Consider the following 21,638-nt stretch of genomic DNA (forward strand, 5'->3'; position numbering starts at 1 on the left):
TAAATTTATGTCCCAAGTTCATAAGGCAAAGAGCAACTTTTAGCTCTCAATCTGGATTTATAATGTTATCTAGCTTAACTGCTAGTCCTCTCCCCACCATAATATTCCTTCTTTATGGAATGATGAGTGTCAGAATGAATTATTGCTTTTCTTCATACCTCAGAACTTCTCTGTAGGTTTCTAGCTGGTTTTAAACTATCCATTTTTTGTAATGGTGATTATAATTGGTTTTGTATACAGATAATCCAAGGTGTATATTATGAAAATTTAATAGTAAATCCCCGGTGGATGAGCTGTTAAGCCTGGATTCACAGCAGTGCCCTGTGTTTGCCTGTAACACATTCTTGACTCAGGAATAAAACTTAAATGGTTATAGATTTACCTGTTCTGTGGGCAGAGGGACTTTCCATTCCCAATGAGTGAATGTGTGAATATGATGATTCTGTCATATTCCTAATTAAGTTTTTTTTTTAAAACAGTCGTCGGAAACATATTGCCAACACTCTGAGTATACTTTGTAATTTTGTTCTTTTCCTTTATAATTGTCTAATTGACTAACTTAAGACCAACAAATATTCCATTGAGACTAAACACTTAATAACATTGTCTGTATTATATTACACTTAAGAGACCTAAGCTTCGGTTTCCACTCAGGTTTATAAAGTAGAGGATATAACAAAAATATTCCAAAAATTGCACAAATGCATCGCTGTAAAGATAAAGAAGACAGCATTGGTAAAGAGAGTGAGTGCCGGCCGGCAGGCCACTTGGGAGATGCTGAAATGCTTCTTCATCAGCATGTTAGGGATAGTGACTGTTCAAAAGCCAAGTGTACCAGAGTCAAGGCAGTCTGTAATTTGTGGGTTGAGGGGGAAGGAGAAAGTTAAAACTTTTATTGATGGCTTGATCTCTTTAAGGAGAGCCATGGGGGAATGGAATCAACTCTTCCTCAAGGACTTTTTAAATGCTCTCCTAGCTCCTTTGTATCTCTGACTGACTAAAGAATTTTATCTGCTAATCACAGCTCAACCTTCTCTGGTCCTCCCCAGGTAATTGCATACCTAAGTAGAGAATTGATGCTCTTAAGAATACAAGAACTATCATATCTCTTCCATTTGCTATAGTCTTTTTCCCTCCTCATTTGGGTTTAGAACAAGGATAAGTGGATTCAGGAAAAGTTACTTTCTTACTTTTAAAAGTCAGATTTACACTTGGAATACTCATTTTTAAAGAAAGTTATAGTGTGGAAGATTGTCGTATTCATTTTTAGGGCTGCCATAGCCAACTAGCACAGATAGGGTGGCTTAAACAATAGGACTTTTGTCACAGTCTGCAGACTAAACGTCTGAGATCAAAGTGTCAGCAGGTTTGCCTCCTTCTGAGGCCTGTCCTTGGCTTGTGCATGGCTGTTTTTTCCCTGTGTCCTCACATGGTATTCCCTCCATGTGTATCTGGCCCTAATTACCTCTTCTTAAAAGGACACCATTCATATTGGATCAGGGTCCACCCTAATAAGCTGACCTCATTTTAATGTAATTACTCCTTTAAAGGCCCCATTTTCAAATATAGTCACATTCTGAGCGCTGGGGGTTAGGACTTCAACATAGGAATGTGGGGAGACGCAATTCCGTCCATAGCAATATGTCTTAAGAAGGTCAACTTAAAAGCAGAAAGGCCAGTTAGGAAGTTCTTCAAGAATTCCAAGTGAGAAATGAAGAGACCTAAACTAAGGTTTTAACAATAGAAATGAAGATGAGATTGAGAGGCATTGAGGAAGAAACTGATGTAAGACTTTGTGACTGAACGTGGAGAGGGGTGAGAGGGAAGAAGCTAGCCTGACTCCGATTTCTCTAATTCAGGAGGAGAAGCAGGCTTGGGGAATAGGTGAGCTGTGCCCTGTCCCTGTTGAATACCGGCACTTTGACAGCCAAATGCACGGGTGGCATCAGCCGTCCTGCTTCCTTCCCCCGTTATTCAGGGTCCTCAGAGAATGGACCACCCCACACACATCTGCGCATGCCATTTCTTGCCTGTGAACCTCCACTTGAATGGCTTGATCTCATTTACTGCCCTCTTATTTTCACAGTTAATTCCAAATTCCTGGTGTTGTTTTTTGGTTTTTCTAAAGTTCCTTTAGGGCAGGGGCTATTGTTTTACTCATCTTTGCCAAATTCTTTATAATATATTAGGTGACCTGGTACATAGTAGTTTGTGTTCAGCAAATTCTAGTTGAGGGAATGATTTGTCAATACCATTGTTGTGATCAATTACTTGTTCCTTGCACATTTTAATCACCTGTTTGGTTTTCTTGCAGAATGAGAAGACTTTGGGACATCCCATGAGTCATTCAAGTAGCATTTCTAAGGTAGAGTACCACTGAAATGTGTTATTTTCATATTTTCTTAACTTGCATGTGTTTATACTCTTCTTTTAAAGACATAAACTTGCTGTAGCTGGTTTGGCTCAGTGGATATAGTGTCGGCCTGCGGACCGAAGGGTACCGGGTGCAATTCCGGTCAAGGACGCATACCTTGGTTGCAGGCTCCTCCCCAGCCTGGGCCCTGGTTGAGGCTTGTGCAGGGGGCAACCAATTGATGTGTTTCTCTCACATCGATATTTCTTTCTGTCTTTCCCTCTGTCTTCCACACACTCTAAAAATCAATGGGAAAATATCCTTGGGTGAGGAGAGGAAGGAAGGAGGGGGAGGGGGGAGGGAAGGGGGAAGGGAAGAAAAGGGGGAAGGGAAGGAGGGAGGGAGGAAAGGAATGAATGAAAGACATAAACTTGCTGATACAGTTCTTTCATCTGCCCTGGGATCACACAAGGAGGTGTGTGGCAGTTATGTTTTTCTAGTGAGGCAAATTCTGAGCGTGTGGTAGGGGCAGTGACTAATTGGAGAAAACCCTGTTTCTTCTAGTAGAAATTATTTACTTTCAGGTGAAAGAAATCTCAGGGAGTCACCAGAGAATCTGTCTCCTCAATTAGGAGTGCATTTGACTGATAGTCACAAAAAGCCAACTCTGGTGACTTAAATAATTATAGATTTATGTGGTTCCATGACAAGATGTCTGGGTAGATGTTGCTAACAGAGGTGCTGGGACCCAGACACTCTCTGTTCTCTCTGTGCCACCTTCCTTAGCGCATTAGCACCTCAGGCTAGCGCCTCATGGTCTCAAGTGGGAGCTGGGCCTCCAGGCACCATGGCTGTGGCCCTGGCAGGAATGCTTCATGAAGGATGGAGGGTGTAGCAGCTGAGAGTGACCCTTTTCAGGAGGAAGGCAAAGCTTTCTCAGAAGCCCCACCCGGCTGCCTGGCTGCTCACTTCTCACTGGCCAGAAGAAAAGTTTGTGAGCCACTGGCTTACAGTTTCTTAGGGACATTTTATGGGCTTGCACAGGCCTGGGGTAGAGGGATTCTGTGTTGCACTGTGAGGGCTTGGGGATTAGATGGACAGGGATTTACTAGCCATGAGACTTTGAGGAAGAACCCTTCTTGGAGCTTTAGTTTCCCAATGAGTAAAATTAGGGCAGTAATACAACCTTCAGGGTTGCTGTGAGTCTTGGGGATAATGTTTGCAAGGAGCCATGGGGCAGCTTTCTCCTTGCACTGAGTCAGTAAACTGACTCTTGTTAAACGTTGTTGACCCCTGGTGATCTTAGGTTGATTGAGTAAGGATAGTTCTTAATGGTAGCTATTACTTTATTACTGATGATTATTTTATCCTTCACAGTTCTGTGAAATGTGCCATTGGTATCTTGGTAGGGAGGGCTTGTGTTGAATCTATAGACTTCTTTGGGCAGTATGGACATTTTAATGTTAGTTCTTCCTATCCATGAATACAGTGTGTGCTTCCACTTATTGGTATCTTCTTCAATTTCTTTCTTCAGTGTCTTACAATTTTCTGAGTACAGAACTTTTACATTCTTGGTTAAATTTATTCCTATTTTCTGATGCAGTAGTAAATGGGATTTTTTTTTAGTTTTCCTTTCTGTTTGTTCACTATTGATTTATAAACATATCTGTTTGTTGGCATTACTAGATATTTATTTTGTATCTGCTATTTTAGTGAATTCATTTATCGGTTCTAGTATTTTTGTGCATAACCTTTAGGGTTCTCTATATACAGTATCATGTCATCTGCAAATAATTACATTTTACTTCTTACTTTGAATTTGGATGCCTTTTCGTTCTTCTTTTCTGATTGCTGTGGCTGGGACTTCTAGTAGACTTCTGAACTGTGTTGAATAACAGTGGTGAAAGAGGGCATCTCTGTCTTGTTCCAGATCGTAAGGGAAATGCTTTTAGTTTTTGCTCATTGAATATGATGTTGCCTGTGGGTTTGCCATATCTGTGCGGTATATTCCCTCTATCCCCACTTTACTGAGAGTTTCTATTGTAAATGGGTGCTGGGTTTTATCTGATGCTTTTTCTGCCTCTATTGATATGATCATGTGATTTTTATCATTCATTTTGTTTGTGATGTATCACATTTATTGATTTGCGGATATTGTACCAATCTTGCATCCTTGATCATGGTGTATGATCTTTTCAGTATGTTGCTGGATTCGGTTTGCTAATATTTTGTTGAGGATTTTAGCATCTATATTTATCAGGGATATTGGCCTCTAATGTTCTTTCTTTATAGTGTCTTTATCTAGTTTTAGAATTAGGATAATGTTGGCCTTGTAAAATGAACTTGGGAGTCTTTCCTCCTCTTGAATTTTTTGGACTAGTTTGAGGGTGATAAATGTTAGTTCTTCTTTGAATGTTTGGTAAAATTGACTTGGAAAGCTATCCAATTGAGGACTTTTGTTTGTTGGGAGTTTTGTGATTATTACTTCAATTTCATTAGTTGTAATTGGTTTATTCAGATTGTCTGACATCAGAGAAATGTAAATTATAACTACAATAGATATCACCTTGTCAGAAAGCTGTCATCAAGAAATCAACAAACAGTGTTGGCAAAGATGTGGAGAAAAGTGAACTTTCGTTCACTGATAATGGAAATGCAGATTGATGCAGACACTGTGGGAAATCTTATGGAATTTCCTAAAAAAATTAAAAATGTAACTGCCTTGCCCTGGCTGTGTAGCTCAGTGTTTGAGTGTTGACCTATGAACCAGGAGGTCATGGTTCGATTCTCTATTGGGGCACATGCCTGGGTTTTCAGCTCAATCAATGATTCTCTGTTATCATTGATGTTTCTGTCTCTCTCTCCCTTTCCCTTCCTCTCTGAAATCAATAAAAATATATTTTTAAAAAGTGGAACTGCCTTATGACCCAGTGATTCCACTTCTAGAAATCTATCTAAAGAGACCCAGAACACTAATTTGAAAGAATACATGCACCCCTATATTCATTGCAGCATTATTTAAAATAGCCAAGATTTGGAAGCAGCCCAAGTGTCCAACAGTAGAGGAGTGAATAAAAAAGCTGTAGTGCGGGAGTCGGAGGGAGACCGCGTGGCAGACAGCCTCGTCCCTTGGGACAGGCACAGCCCCTGACGGGGGAAAGGAGAACCGCGGGATTCCTGGCGCCGCCGGGGGAATTGAGAGCTCGGTCTGTGATCACAGAGGACTGAGCCTAAAGGGGGCAGCCTGAAGAGCTGACCAGACCATGCAGTCCCGGTAAGAGAAGAAGCTTACAGAAACCAAGCCTTCCCCGTTTCCGCGGCCGGCGTTTGTTTGTTTGTTTTCACTGAACCCTGTTCATGGGACATTTCGGATACAGACACTCACCTGTGCTGAAGAGAGGGAGAGTGTGCGGAGGAGTGGAATCTGGGGAGAGACTGAGGAGAGAAGGGGGGCAGGGAGAGGTGGCAGCGAATTGAGTGCTGAGACACCCCTGAGCCCAGGGCTGAGGCAGCCATTCTCTCCGGAGAGTGAGACTCCTCCCCCCAGCCCCCAGGCAAGGAGCACAGCCACACCCAGATTCCACCCTGTAGGAGATCAAGGATTAAAATAACCTGATCAGTCCCTGGGAGTTAACAGGGTCTGGCCTATAGAGGGATTTTCAATCCCAGCAACAACACAGCACTGGTAACTCTTACGCAGCCAGCTCTGGGCAGTGAACTTCCACTGGACAGAGAGGCCCTATAGCCTCAGAGGCCAACCCCAGAACACTGCCACCCAGAGGCTGACCCACAAACTGACTCTTTGCTAAACACAAAATAAGGCAGTCTGGGAAACAAATGCGGCTTGCTTTAAAATAAGGACTGTGGTTTACAACACAGAGGAACAGTGTATCGCAGGGAAACTCAACACTCTCCTGAATACCTGGCAGGTCTAAAGCGAGCCACACTGAAGAATAGAAGAACCGAAGGACCTTCACTACTGCAATATTTTTTTTTCTTTTTTCACCTTTTAACTAAGAAACCAATTTTTTTTTCTTTTTTTTTCTTTTCTTCTGCTTTTTTTTTTCTTTTTTTTTCTTCTTTTTTCCATCACCTGATTTTACCCTTTTAATTACTACCTTCTTATTTTTAACCAGTATTATTACTGCTACCATTTTACCATTTTTTTTTAAAGTGCCATTTTATTTTCTCTTTATTTTATTTTGGGATTAGTGTTCTCCATTCTATTTTCATCGTTATATTATTGGTTGTTTCTAGTTTGCATTCATCTCCAGGGAGCTGTTGCTGGAATTTGTTGGGATTAATGGCTGTTCTATAGGAGTATTCTCCTCATATAAAAAAGTCTCTTCCCCTCTTCCACTTCATTCTCTCTTTTCACTCTTTTTTTTTTCTTTTCTTTTCTTTTCTCGCTTTTATTTTCCCCCCTCCTTTTTCCCAATTTCATTTTTGCACTCCTTTTTTTGGTCCCTAATTTTCTTTTCTTTTTTCTCTTTTCTCTTTTTCTCTTCCTTCTTCCTTATCCCCTAATTCTCTTAATTCAGGTGGTCACCTTTATTTGGGGTTATTCATATCGTGAATATATTTGTGTATAGTGCCTGGTACGTGGTGCCTTGTTGTGTTGTATTTTGTGCCTTTAAATCAACGCAGCAGATCCAAGCAACAGCAACCTCCTGAGCACCACACCCTCTGCTGAGGAACAGCAGCTGTACGTGAAACCTTGCCCCACCAGCCAGAAGAGCCACCACAGCTGTGAACAGCACCCACCAGAGGAGCTGCTGCCAACTGAAGAGCAGCTGCTACTGCAACCACCCGAAGAGCAACCACAGACCAAGGAGTCACTGCCACCAAGGGAGCAGCCACTGAACGACTCAACGTCTAGATATGTCAGCGAGATCAAACATGGGTAGACAAAGAAACCCCCAAAGAAAAGAGAAGGAGGACTCTCCAGAAAAGCAGCTAAGTAATACAGAGGCATGCAACATGACAGAAAAAGAATTCAGAATAAGGGTCCTAGAGTGCATAAACCGGATGGAGGAAAAAATCGACAACCTCTGCAAGAAGCTAGAAGAAACAGATGAAAAAATCAACAACTTAAGTAAGACCCAAGAAGAAATGAAGAGTGATATAGCTGCAATGAAAAACTCCATTGAAAGTATCAACAGTAGACTAGGAGAAGCGGAGGACCGAATTAGTGATTTAGAAGACAAGGAAGCAAAACACACCCAAAACATACTGCAATTGGAGAAAAAAATGAAAAGACAGGAGGAGAGCCTAAGGGAGCTTTGGGACAACATGAAACGAAACAACATACGAATAATAGGGGTACCAGAACAACAGAAGGATGAACAAGGATTAGAAAACCTATTAGAAGAAATAATATCAGAAAACTTCCCTGAGGTGGGGAAGAAAAAAGTCACACAAGCCCAGAGAGTCCCAAACAAGTTGAACCCAAAAAGACCCACACCAAGACACATCATAATTACCATGGCAAATGTTCAGGACAAAGAGAGAATCTTACAGGCTGCAAGAGAGAGACGGAAAGTTACATACAAGGGATCTCCCATTAGATTGTCAAATGATTTCTCAACAGAAACACATCAGGCCAGAAAAGAATGGACGGAAATTTACAAAGTGATGCAAAGCAAAGGACTAAATCCAAGAATACTCTATCCAGCAAGGCTATCATTCAAACTTGAAGGGGAAATAAGAAGCTTCACAGACAAAAAAAGGCTAAGGGAGTTTATCACCACCAAGCCAGCAATGCAAGGAATGCTAAAGGGACTGGTATAAAAATAAGACATAAAAAGCTCAGAAAGAAAACAGCCACAGAAAAACAGAAATGCCTACAAACAAGTACCTTTCAATAATAACTTTAAACGTAAACGGACTAAATGCTCCAAACAAAAGACATCGAGTGGCTGAATGGATAAAAAAACATGACCCATACATCTGCTGTCTACAAGAAACCCACCTCATTAGAAGGGACTCACACAGACTGAAAGTGAAAGGATGGAAAAATATCTTTCAGGCAAATGGAAAGGAAAAGAAAGCTGGGGTAGCAATACTTATATCGGACAAAATAGACCTCAAAGTGAAGGCCATAACAAGAGATAAGGAAGGCCACTTCATAATACTAAAGGGATCAATACAACAAGAAGATATAACCCTGGTAAACATATATGCACCCAATGCAGGAGCACCCAAATTCATAAAAAAACTCCTGGAAGATATCAAAGGAGAGATCGACAACAATACAATCATAGTAGGGGACTTTAATACACCACTAACAGCACTGGATAAGTCCTATAGACAAACAATCAGCAAAGATACAGCAATCCTAAATGACTCACTAGATCAGATGGACTTAATAGACATCTTCAGAACACTTCACCCCAAAGCCAGGGAATATACGTTCTTCTCAAGTGCTCATGGGACATATTCAAAAATAGACCATATATTGGGTCACAAGCAAAGTATCCCCAAATTCAAGAAAATTGAAATCATAAAAAGCGTCTTCGCAGACCACGATGGCATAATATTAGAAATAAACTACAATAAAAACAACCCAAAATACTCAAACACCTGGAAGCTGAATAGCATGCTATTAAATATTGATTGGGTTACCAATGAAATCAAAGAAGAAATTCGAAACATCCTGGAAACTAATGACAATGAAAACACAACAATCCAAAACCTATGGGACACAATGAAAGCAGTCCTGAGAGGGAAGTTTATAGCTCTACAGGCCTATCTCAAAAAACAAGAAAAAATGGTAGTAAATCATCTAACTCTACAACTCAAAGAATTAGAAAGAGAGCAACAAGAAAACCCCAGAGTGAGCAGAAGGAAGGAGATAATAAAGATTAGAGCAGAAATAAATGACATAGAGACCAAAAAAACAATACAGAAAATCAATGAAACCAAGAGCTGGTTCTTTGAAAGGATAAACAAGATTGACAAACCTCTAGCCAGACTCACCAAGAAGCAAAGAGAGAGGACCCAAATAAACAAAATCAGAAACGATAGAGGTGAAATAACAACAGACCCCACAGAAATACAAATGATTGTTAAAAAATACTATGGACAGCTCTACTCCAACAAACTAGACAACCTGGAGGAAATGGACAAATTCCTAGAAAAATACAACATTCCAAAACTCAATCAGGAAGAATCTAAAAATCTCAACAGGCCAATAACTATGGAAGAAATTGAAGCAGTCATCAAAAAGCTTCCAGCAAACAAAAGCCCAGGACCAGACGGCTTCACAGGGGAGTTTTACCAAACATTCAAGGAAGAACTAAAACCTATCCTCCTCAGACTACTACAAAAAATTCAAGAGGAAGGAACACTTCCAAGCTCATTCTATGAAGCCAGCATCACCCTAATACCAAAACCAGGTAAAGACAACACAATGAAAGAGAATTACAGGCCAATATCCCTCATGAACATAGATGCCAAAATCCTCAACAAAATCTTAGCAAATCGGATCCAGCAGTACATCAGAAAGATCATACACCATGACCAAGTAGGATTTATCCCAGGGATGCAAGGATGGTACAATATCCGCAAATCAATAAACGTGATACATCACATAAACAAATTGAAAGAAAAAAACCACATGGTCATATCAATTGATGCAGAAAAAGCATTTGACAAAATTCAACACCCATTTTTGATAAAAGCTCTCAGCAAGGTGGGAGTAGAAGGATCATACCTCAACATAATAAAAGCCATATATGACAGGCCCACAGCCAACATCATACTCAATGGACAAAAACTAACACCATTTCCCCTAAGAACAGGAACAAGACAGGGATGCCCCCTCTCACCACTCCTGTTCAACATAGTACTGGAAGTGTTAGCCATTGCAATTCGGCAAGAAGAAGAAATAAAAGGCATCCAAATTGGAAAAGAGGAAGTAAAACTGTCCTTATTTGCAGACGACATGATATTATACATACAAAACCCTAGAGACTCCATCAAAAAGCTACTGGACTTAATACATGAATTTGGCAATGTAGCAGGATACAAAATTAACCCCAAGAAATCCGAGGCATTTCTATACACCAATAGTGAACTTTCAGAAAGAGAGATTATAAAAACAATCCCGTTTACCATCGCACCAAAAAAATTAAGCTACCTAGGAATAAACTTAACTAAAGAGGTAAAAGACCTCTACTCAGAAAACTACAGGACGTTGAAAAAAGATATAGAGGAAGACATAAACAGATGGAAGAACATACCGTGTTCATGGATTGGTAGAATCAACATCATTAAAATGTCCATACTACCCAAAGCAATCTATAAATTCAACGCACTTCCCATTAAAATACCAACGGCATACTTCAGAGATCTAGAACGAACTCTCCAAAAATTCATCTGGAATAAAAAAAGACCCCGAATAGCTGCAGCAATCCTGAAAAAGACCAAAGTAGGTGGGATCTCAATACCAGATATCAAGATGTATTACAAAGCCACTGTTCTCAAAACTGCCTGGTACTGGCACAAGAATAGGCATATAGATCAATGGAATAGAATAGAGAGCCCAGAAATCGGCCCGAACCAATATGCTCAATTAATATTTGACAAAGGAGGCAAGAACATACAATGGAGCCAAGATAGTCTCTTCAATAAATGGTGTTGGGAAAATTGGACAGATATATGCAATAAAATGAAACTAGACCACCAACTTACACCATACACAAAAATAAACTCAAAATGGATAAAGGACTTAAATGTACGACAGGAAACCATAAAAATTCTAGAAGAATCCAAAGGCAACAAAATCTCAGACATATGCCGAAGCAATTTCTTCACTGATACAGCTCCTAGGGCACTTGAAACGAAAGAGAAAATGAACAAATGGGACTACATCAAAATAAAAAGCTTCTGCACAGCAAAAGAAACCATCAACAAAACAACGAGAAAACCCACTGTGTGGGAAAACATATTTGCCAATGTCATATCTGATAAGGGCCTAATCTCCAAAATTTATAGGGAACTCATACAACTTAACAAAAGGAAGATAAACAATCCAGTCAAAAAATGGGCAAAGGACCTAAATAGACACCTTTCAAAGGAGGACATTCAGAAAGCCAAGAGACATATGAAAACATGCTCAAAGTCACTAATCATCCGAGAGATGCAAATCAAAACAACAATGAGGTACCATCTCACACCTGTCAGACTGGCTATCATCAACAAATCAACAAACGACAAGTGCTGGAGAGGATGTGGAGAAAAAGGAACACTTGTGCACTGCTGGTGGGAATGCAGACTGGTGCAGCCACTATGGAAGACAGTATGGAGTTTCCTTAAAAAACTGAAAATGGAACTCCCATTTGACCCTGTGATCCCACTTCTAGGAATATATCCCAAGAAACCAGAAACACCAATCAGAAAGGATATATGCACCCCTATGTTCATAGCAGCACAATTCACCATAGCTAAGATCTGGAAACAGCCTAAGTGCCCATCAGTAGATGAATGGATTAGAAAACTGTGGTACATCTACACGATGGAATACTATGCTGCTCTAAAAAGGAAGGAACTCTTACCATTTGCAACGTCATGGATGGAACTGGAGAGCATTATGCTAAGTGAAATAAGCCAGTCAATGAAGGAAAAATACCACATGATCTCACTCATTCATGGATAATAGAGACCATTATAAACTTTTGAACAATAATAGATACAGAGGCAGAGCTGCCTCAAACAGATTGTCAAACTGCAGCGGGAAGGCCGGGGAGGGTTGCGGGGCAGAAGGTAGGGGGGTAAGAGATCAACTAAAGGACTTGTATGCATGCATATAAGCATAACCAGTGGACATAAGACATTGGGGGGTAGGGGAGGCTAGGGGACTGTCTAGGGCGGGGGGATAAAATGGACACATATGTAATACCCTTTGTAATACTTTAAGCAATAAAAAAAAAAAAAAAAGCTGTAGTGCGTTTACACAATAGAATACTACTCAGCCATAAAAATAGGAGATCTTACCTTTTCCGACAGCAAGGATTGACCTAGAAAGTATTATATTCAGTGAAATAAGCCAGTCAGAGAAAGACAAATACCATATGATTTCACTTATATATAGAATCTAATGAACAAAATAAACTAACAAACAAAATACAAGTAGATTCATAGATTCAGAGAGCAGGCTGACAGCTGAGGGGTTTGTGGGGTTGGGTGAAAAGGGTGAAGGAATTAAGCAGGAAACACACACACAACCAAACTCATAGACACTGACAATAATAGTAAGGTGATTACCAGAGGGAAAGGGGGTAGTGGGATTTAGAAGAGAGTATGGGGGAGATAAATGGTGATGGAGACTTGACTTGGAGGGGTGAACACATAATACAGTATATAGATGTATTATAGAATTTTATACTTGAAACCTATATAATTTTATTAACTAATGTCACTAATAAATTCATTAAAAATCCTGTATAATAAAAGGCCAGTCACCATAAGCGTAATGACCTGAATGACCAGAGACCAAAACCACCACGGCCCCTTGCCAGGCTGGCCTCGCCCCCAAGCAAGTGGTTAGGGGCTATCAGGCAGGCAGGCAGAATGGTTAGGGGTGATCAGGTAGGCAGACCAGGAGTTAGGGGTGATCAGTAGGCAGGCGAGTGGTTAGGGGTGATCAGGTAGGCAAACAGCCCCTTGCAGGGCTGGCCCCGCCCCCAAGCAAGCAGTTAGGGGTGATCAGGTAGGCAGGCAAGTGGTAGGGGTGATCAGGTAGGCAGGTGAGTGGTTAGGGGAGTTCAGGTAGGCAGATGGCCCCTCACAGGGCTGGCCCCACCCCCCAGCAAAGAAAGAGGGAGGCCCAGGGTCACTGGAGGCAGCGACTCTGTGGCAGGTGTGTGGCGGCCAATGGTCGCCCCGCAGAGGGAGGCCCAGCCAAGCCATTACACCCCACACCTGTTGCCTGTAGAGGGAGGCCACCAGTGGTGGGGGACTGGGGTGGGAAGGGTAGCACTGCACAGATGGCAAGCAGTGGCAGTGGTGGGGGTGGGGCCAGCTGCCTGCAGCCGGGGGAAGGAAAGCCCCGATAGGCCCTGGCCTAGGGACCTTACCTGAGGGATCCCGGATTGTGAGAGGGTGCAGGCCGGGCTGAGGGCAAGAATTTTCATGCATCGGGCCTCTAGTAAATAAAAAAAAATGGTATCCAGGTTGTGGTGGTCCTCTTAGAGAGTAATAAAGGAAGAATATTGGGACATTTAAGCTATTTTGATGGCAGAGTCTTCACCCAAAACAAAATCACACAGTACTTTGTTTTGTACTAATGATAATGATCTTAGTGGATTCGTGTACTGAGCCTCTGTTACAAGTGCAAGATTTCGTGAAATTTGTCACCTCTTCCTGGTTGCCCATCCTAACCACCTGAGTGGTCCCCCTCGTAAGCATTTCGTATTTTATTTTTTTCTGTTGCGCCCCGCACCCCCCCCCCCCCCCAGACATGTAAGGTCCATGTGCATGGACTTGTGTTGTTTACCCCTAAATCTTTAGAGTCAAGGAGAGAGTCTAGCCCTGGAGGTTCTCGGCACATGCTTGTTGAGTGTATGTTTGCATGGGGTTGTGGAAGGCTCTATGCCCAGCCCCTTGTTCCTCTTCATTGGCATTTTCACCTTCTGGGTCCAAGCCTCCTCAACTACTGCAGTAGCTTCCCAAGAATCTTCTACATTCTTGCCACCTCCCAAGTCGTCCACCTAGCAACCAGGTAAATAGGACTGTAATGCTTCTCTTTTTAAGCCTTCAGTGGCTTCTCATTGCATTTAGAGTGATGTGCCAAATCTAAGATGATCTGGTCCCCTAAACTCTTTTTTTTAATTAAAGTTTTTATTTTGTCTATAAGAAACCCATTTTATATATTTAGGGTGTCCCAAAAAGGTGTGTATACACTTGAACAGCTGATAACTAACTTAATTTTCACTCCTTGTCAGGTTTAACTGACTTGAAATAATGGGTGAAGCCAGACTAAGCTTTGAACAAATAAAATTTATCCTAAAATGTCACAAGACATTTTTTATGAGGCTACATGAAAGATAAAGTTTACAGCACAAAACTAGCAACAGTTGATGAATTGAGGGCACACAAATACTGAACAAAATTATTCTTTTTTTAAATTTTGTTTTATTGCTTAAAATATTACAAAGAGTATTACTTATGTCTCCTTTTTTTTCCCCCTTTGACCTTCCCCTGGCCTCCTCTACCCCCCAGTGTCTTGTGTCCATTGGTTATGCTTATATGCATGCATACAAGTCCTTCGGTTTATCTCTTATCTCACCCCCCCAACCCTCCCCGGCTTTCCCGCTGTAGTTTGACAGTCTGTTCGATGCTGCTCTGCTTCTGTATCTATTTTTGTTCATCAGTTTATAATGGTGTTTATTATCCATAAATGAGTGAGATCATGTGGTATTTTTCTTTAGTTGACTGGCTTATTTCACTTAGCATAATGAGAAAGAGAGACTACAAAAGCAATCCCATTTACCATCGCACCAAAACTATTAAGATACCTAGGAATAAACTTAACTAAAGAGGTAAAAGACCTCTACTCAGAAAACTACAGGACATTGAAAAAAGAGATAGAGGAAGACATAAACAGATGGAAGAACATACCATGTTCATGGATTGGTAGAATCAACATCATTAAAATGTCCATACTACCCAAAGCAATCTATAAATTCAATGCACTTCCCATTAAAATACCAAAGACATATTTCACAGACCTAGAACGAACTCTCCAAAAATTCATCTGGAATAAAAAAAGACCCCGAATAGCTGCAGCAATTCTGAGAAGAACAAAGTAAGTGGGATCTCAATACCAGATATCAAGCTATATTACAAAGCCACTGTTCTCAAAACTGCCTGGTACTGGCACAAGAACAGACATATAGATCAATGGAATAGAATAGAGAACCCAGAAATCGACCCGAACCAATATGCTCAATTAATATTTGACAGAGGAGGCACGAACATACAATGGAGTCAAGACAGTCTCTTCAATAAATGGTGTTTGGAAAATTAGACCGATACATGCAAAAAAAATGAAACAGGACCACCAACTTACACCATACACAAAACAAACTCAAAATGGATAAAGGACTTAAATGTAAGATGGGAAACCGTAAAAATACTAGAGGAATCCAAAGGCAACAAAATCTCAGACATGCCGAAGCAGTTTCTTCACCGATATAGCTCCTAGGGCATTGGAAACTAAAGAGAAAATAAACAAATGGGACTACATCAAAATAAAAAGCTTCTGCACAGCAAAAGAAACCATCAACAAAACAACAAGAAAGCCCACTGCATGAGAGAACATATTTGCCAATGTTATCACCGATAAGGGTTTAATCTCCAACATTTATAGGGAACTCATACAACTTAACAAAAGGAAGATAAACAATCCAATCAAAAAATGGGCAAAGGACCTAAATAGACACTTTTCAAAAGAGGACATTCAGAAATCCAAGAGACATATGAAAGCATGCTCAAAGTCACTAATCATCCGAGAGAAGCAAATCAAAACAACAATGAGGTATCATCTCACACCTGTCAGAATGGCTATCATCAACAAATGAACAAACGAAAAGTGCTGGAGAAGATGCGGAGAAAAGGGAACACTCATGCGCTGCTGGTGGGAATTCAGACTGGTGCAGCCACTATGGAAGACAGTATGGAGTTTCCTCAAAAAGTTAAAAATGGAACTCCCATTTGACCCAGTGATCCCACTTCTAGGAATATATCCCAAGAAACCAGAAACACCAATCAGAAAGGATATATGCACCCCTACGTTCATAGCAGCACAGTTCACCATAGCTAAGATCTGGAAACAGCCTAAGTGCCCATCAGCAGATGAATGGATTAGAAAACTGCAGTACATCTACACAATGGAATACTATGCTGCTGTAAAAAAGAAGGAATTCTTACCATTTGCAACAGCAAGAACAAAATGATTCTTGATGTTTGTGACTCCATTGCTTTGTGTTATCAGCAGTGCCTAGACCAGAACGGTCATCAGTTTGAAAACAGGCATTGACAAAAAAATTACTCATTTCTGTAGATTCTTTTAAATTTTGAAAATGAACAGAATGTTTAAATAAACACTGATTTTATAATAATTCAAAATGTGGATACATTTTGGGGGACACTATTTTTTTCATTTAAGTATATTGAGTATACATTCTAATCGTAGTTTCAGTTGTACAATATATACAGATGTAAGAGCAGAACTGCACTCAGCTGCATTCTGCACTCTCCCTATTGGGGATCAAGCCTGCAACCTGGGCATATGCCCTGACCGGGAATCAGGAGGATGCTCAATCAACTAAGCCACACCTGCCAGGGCTCTGCCATGTTTTGATTGGATGGTTTTTGTTTGTTTTGTGTGTTTTTGTAATTGAATTCTATGAGTTTTGTTTTTTTTAAAATTTATTTTATTGATTTTTCACAGAGAGGAAGGGAGAGGGACAGAGAGTTAGAAACATCGATGAGAGGGGAACATCCTTCAGCTGCCTCCTGCAAACCCCCCACTGGGGATGTGCCCGCAACCAAGGTACATGCCCTTGACCGGAATCGAACCTGGGACCCTTCAGTCCACAGGCCAACGCTCTATCCACTGAGCCAAACCGGTCAGGGCTCTATGAGTTTTTTATGTATTTTGGTATCAACCCCTTATCTGACATATTATTTGCAAACATATTCTCCCACTCAGTAGTCGTCTTTCCATTTTGTTTATGGCTTCTTCTGTTGATGGCTTCCTCTTTTGTGCAGAACATTTTTTCTTTTTCTAGTTCCTGTATGTGTAAATTTAGATTGTTTCATTGGAATTTTTCCTACTTCTTGAGGTAGGCCTGCAGAGGTATGAACTTCTTAAAAATGGCTTTGCTGCATCCCATAAATTTTACAAAGTAGTTTATTTTTATTTGTCTCAAGGTAGTTTTGATTTCCTCTTTGATCCATTGGTTATTTAGTAGCATATTGTTTAGTCTCCATATATTTGTGTTTTTCTAAATTTCTTCCCATAGTTGATTTCTAGTTTGATACCATTGTGATCAGAAAATATGCTTGATATAATTTTAATCTTCTTGATTTATTGAGGCTTCTTTTGTGGCCTAATATGTGGTCTGTCCTGAAAATGTTTCATAGGCATGCACTTGAAGAATGTATAATCTGCAGTTTGGAGATGAAATGTTCTAAAAATGTCTATTAAGTCCATATGGAATAATGTGGCATTTAAGGCCATTATTTCCATATTAATTAATTATCTGTCTGAATGATCTAGTCATTGAGGTAAATGGAGTATTCAAGTCCCCAACTATTTTTATGTTATTGTTCATTTCTGCTGTTGACATAAGAAACATCCAAACCTGTAATAATTTTCATGGATTTATTTGAGCCTCTGATAGTTCTCAGCAACCGTGTGCTTGCTTCTGTCTCTTTTCTCTTTCTAAATTTCATATCAGTTTTCTGTAACCCTTCTTAAGGTGACCTGGCTTTCTACAATAAAAACAGATCCTCAATAGGTATTTTCCAGGAACCATACTTAGTAATTCTGTTGCTTTTTGTTCCCAGAAACCAGTAGGTATCTTAACTGGAATAGGTCAGAATAGCCAAGATCACATGTACTAACAGTTAAATTAGAATTGTATACATATATGCATAACCCATGGACAGAGGTAATAGGGTGGTGAAGACCTGGGGTGGGGGCAGGCTGGAGGGGGTCAGTGTGGGGGAAGAGGGTACATATGCGATACTTTCCACACACACAAAAAAAGGTTTCCATTTTGGCCATCTTAAGTTGATAGCATTTCTAGTTAAATCTTCCCATTTCTGTAAGTACTCGCAAGTAAAGGCTTCCTATTTATTGTATATCTGCAGGAGTATTATTGGGGGCTGGAACTCTTCCAGTCTTGGAGGCACAATTTCCCATATTAATTTTAATTTTATTTTGGCATCTTCAGAGTCTGAACAACATTTCTAGAGATATTGTGTATGGGGTTGAAGTGTGCTGCTTATGAGTTGAGCTCTAAGGGGCTGTACCTCCCGAGTTGTCTCAACCTTGTTATGTGTCTTGGTTTCTCTCCCTGGCTGTCTGATACAGCCATGAGGACTTGGAGCTCTGGGTAACCATAACCAACCTTTATGTGCTCGTCCCTGAATGAGTCAATCATTTAATTACAGTTGAGTTCGAATTCCCAGTGTGGCTTCCCTATGTTGTGAGGGATACCCTCTGCAAAGATTCTTAGTCATCTAAGAATCCCAGATTCGAGCTGGAGGAGGAAGTGACCCTTATCTTTAGAGTCGACAGAGTTCAGGTTCTCACTTATCCAGCAAAAGGTTTTGTTCAGACTCTCAGAAGGCAATTCCGATTGAAATTCAAAAGTTAAAAACCAGCCACCCATTTTTTTCTCCTGTCCTGAGTTCTCAACTCTTATCTTTAGCCTGGATTCTCTCAACCCTTAACATTTAGCCCCACCTTGAGGATTTTTCCAAAACAGCTCAAATAAAGGCAGGGCCTCTTACCTTAAAATAGGAGGTCCAGAATTCCAAGAAAAACTCACCCAAGTCCACCTGATACAGAGCAAGGAGCTGGGGTGGGACACAGTGGGCCCCTGCTGGTACCAGGCACAGGTCCGGGGCTACAGGTGGTCCTGTTAGGCTTCTTGAGCCAAACTGACAACAATTGCTGGGAAGCAAAAGCTCAATGGATTGAGTGCATGTGCCAAAAAAGGAGGTATATTATACCTCCAGATTCAAAAGAGAAGACATAAGGGGTTACATGAAATTCATTGGTGATAGACTAGGAGGCGGGAGAAAGTAAAGTGGGGAAATCTCTGGGATTGGATTAAAAAAACAGACATATACGTCTTTTACATTGGTGGGTACAGGCTCCTTATAGCACAGAGGGATGGTGTGCAGGAGGACAAGGGAGCAATGAGGGGCTGGGGTCTCATGCTCTGATGGGGGGTTGTGCCCCGAGGAGTCGAGAAAAGGGGGTTACTATGACATTCCAAAGGTCTCTTATCAGTAGATGCAAAAGACAGTAGACAGGCTCGGTTGAGGTAAAGGTTGACCTTTGTCTGGGAAGAGACTGGCCTAGGACGTGGCTCCCCTCCATGACTTGCTTTTAGTCGGAAGTTTCAGTATCAGACCATCCTGCGTAGTTACTTTGGCTCCGAGGTTGCAGGCCTCCCCTGAGCCAGTCAGGTTTAGCATGCGGCCCCCTTTCTGTCCACACTGCCTTTCTGTCCATTCCTGTTTGCTTTATATACTTGGGTTTCTCTATGTTGGGTCCATAGATATTTACAGTTGTTATATATATGCTTTGTTGCTTAACACTGTTATTCTTACACCATGTCCTTCTTTGTCTCTCTTTACATTCTTTGTTTTAATTCTTTGTTTCACATTGTCTGATAGGAGTATTGCTACCCCAGCTTTCCTTTCGTGTCTGCTTGCATGGGGTAGCTTCTTCTACCCTTCACTTTCAGTCTATGTGTATCTTTCCGTCTGAGGGGAGTCTCTTGTAGGCAGCATATAGAAGGCCGTTTTCTTCATCCATTCTGCCTTTTGATTGGAACATTTAGCCCGTTTACATTTCAAGTTATTATTGATAGGTATGCACTTATTAACCTTTTGTTTACTGTTTTTGTTGTTCTCTGCCTGTCTCCTCTTGATATCTTACTTTCCTTTGGATTTGTTGGTTTTCTGTAGTGTTTTGGTTGGGTTCCTTTCTCTTTACACAATATTTTGTGTATTTTTGTAGGTGTTTGGTTTGTGGGTACAATGATATATCCATCTCTATCTATCGCAGTCTTTTTTAAACTGGTAGGCATGTAAGTTCAAGTGCATTTTAAAAGCACTACATTTTTACTACCCACTCCATCCTTTATGTGTTTGGGATCATTTTAATATATTTTTTGTTTTGTGTGTCTCCTGACTATTTATTGTAGTTATAGTTAATTTTGCTAGTTTTGTCTCTGAAATTCCTATTAGCCTTTTTTTTTTAAATTTCATTCTCATCCGAGGACATATGCCCTCCTCCAGCTGTGGCCTTGCCTGGGGAGTGCTGTGATATATACATGCCCTCCTCCAGCTGCGGCCTTGCGTCAGCAGTGCTGTGATATATGTATATGTCCTACTATTCTAACTCTAAAGGCCACCAAAGAAAAGATTTCAATGTTAGTGCCACTTGCTAGGCAAAGCTGAGGTCACTTACAGTGGGAATTCACTAGTTTTCATTGCACTCCCCAGGAATCCTAGTTGCGTATGCTCTGTACTTTGTAAGTGGCTAGCTCTAATTAGCTGCCATTGTGAAAGCTCGTTCTTGGCACAGCCGTTCATTAGAGCAGCCACAGAACTGGCCTCTCCTCCTTTAATTGTAGCTCATTTGAAGTGGAATACAATTGGGTGTTTATTTATAGAAATCAGAGTCTCTCATGACTGAGCTTTGTTTTCACGGAGCGACTCTGTGCTAAACAGCAAGTTTCCCGAAAGGCAGCCTCAGCCCATACCTTGCAGCGTCTAAACACCAAGTGAGACTATTGTATGAAGCCAGGCCGCTGAGCGGCAGCGAGGGCAGGGCATTACCTCTTGGTTTGGGAGTGGGAGGGCAGTGGCAGTTAGCAGCCTCCTGAGTGGGAAGGAAGGTGAGGTGGTCTGATAAACAAAACTTCTAAAACGGTCCCCAGAGACGTCCTGCTCTCGGCCCAGCACCTGCCCCGTGCGGAGGTGGCACTCCATGACCACCTTCTGTTGGTTGAATGGAATCCCGTGAGCTCCATTCTCTGGCTGGTTCCCGAGGACGTCCGGGATTGCAGGCAGGAGTGGGCTTGAAGATGGCGAGGGGTTGACTGACGGGGAATGAGGGCGGCCGGCTGACAGCCCCAAGGAGACTGGTCCTCAGCTGTAAAGCGGCAAGGAGTGCGTTCTGCCAACCCCTGCATGAATGTGGAGCTGTATCCTTCCCCACAGCTTCAGAGGGGGAGGCCCGAGCCGCGGACCCATCCCACGCACAGACGTACATCTGTGTCGTTTTGCTCCTCTGAGTCTGTGGTACTTGGTTCCACAGCAATAGGAAGCTGACCCGGGCAGACGCTCTCCGCAGAGGGGGGCCTGCCCTGGCAGCCCTCGGGCCCTCGCCTCCGACCTCCGACCTCTGACCTCCGACCTCCATCCTCCATGCTGACGGTGGGAGGCTCTCTTCATTCAGCCACATTCCTTTGCTTATTTTGATATGTTGCATTTTCTTTGTAGAAATACAGACTTTCCAATTATTTTGGCC

At 41.4% G+C, this 21,638-nt stretch overlaps 1 protein-coding gene across 14 annotated transcripts in view; it reads left to right on the forward strand.

The window, feature by feature from the left end:
• MARCHF8 (membrane associated ring-CH-type finger 8) overlaps window positions 1-21,638 on the forward strand; it is a 116,031-nt gene that overhangs the window by 79,177 nt on the left and 15,216 nt on the right. For all 14 annotated transcript variants that reach the window (XM_036355877.1, XM_036355876.1, XM_036355883.1 and 11 more), the window contains one exon: window positions 2,315-2,365. In XM_036355877.1, coding sequence (XP_036211770.1) covers window positions 2,315-2,365 — 51 coding nt within the window. The remainder of the gene's footprint in view (window positions 1-2,314; window positions 2,366-21,638) is intronic.

Source organism: Myotis myotis, unplaced genomic scaffold (assembly GCF_014108235.1).
Source record: "Myotis myotis isolate mMyoMyo1 unplaced genomic scaffold, mMyoMyo1.p scaffold_m19_p_24, whole genome shotgun sequence".
Lineage (NCBI taxonomy): Eukaryota > Metazoa > Chordata > Mammalia > Chiroptera > Vespertilionidae > Myotis > Myotis myotis.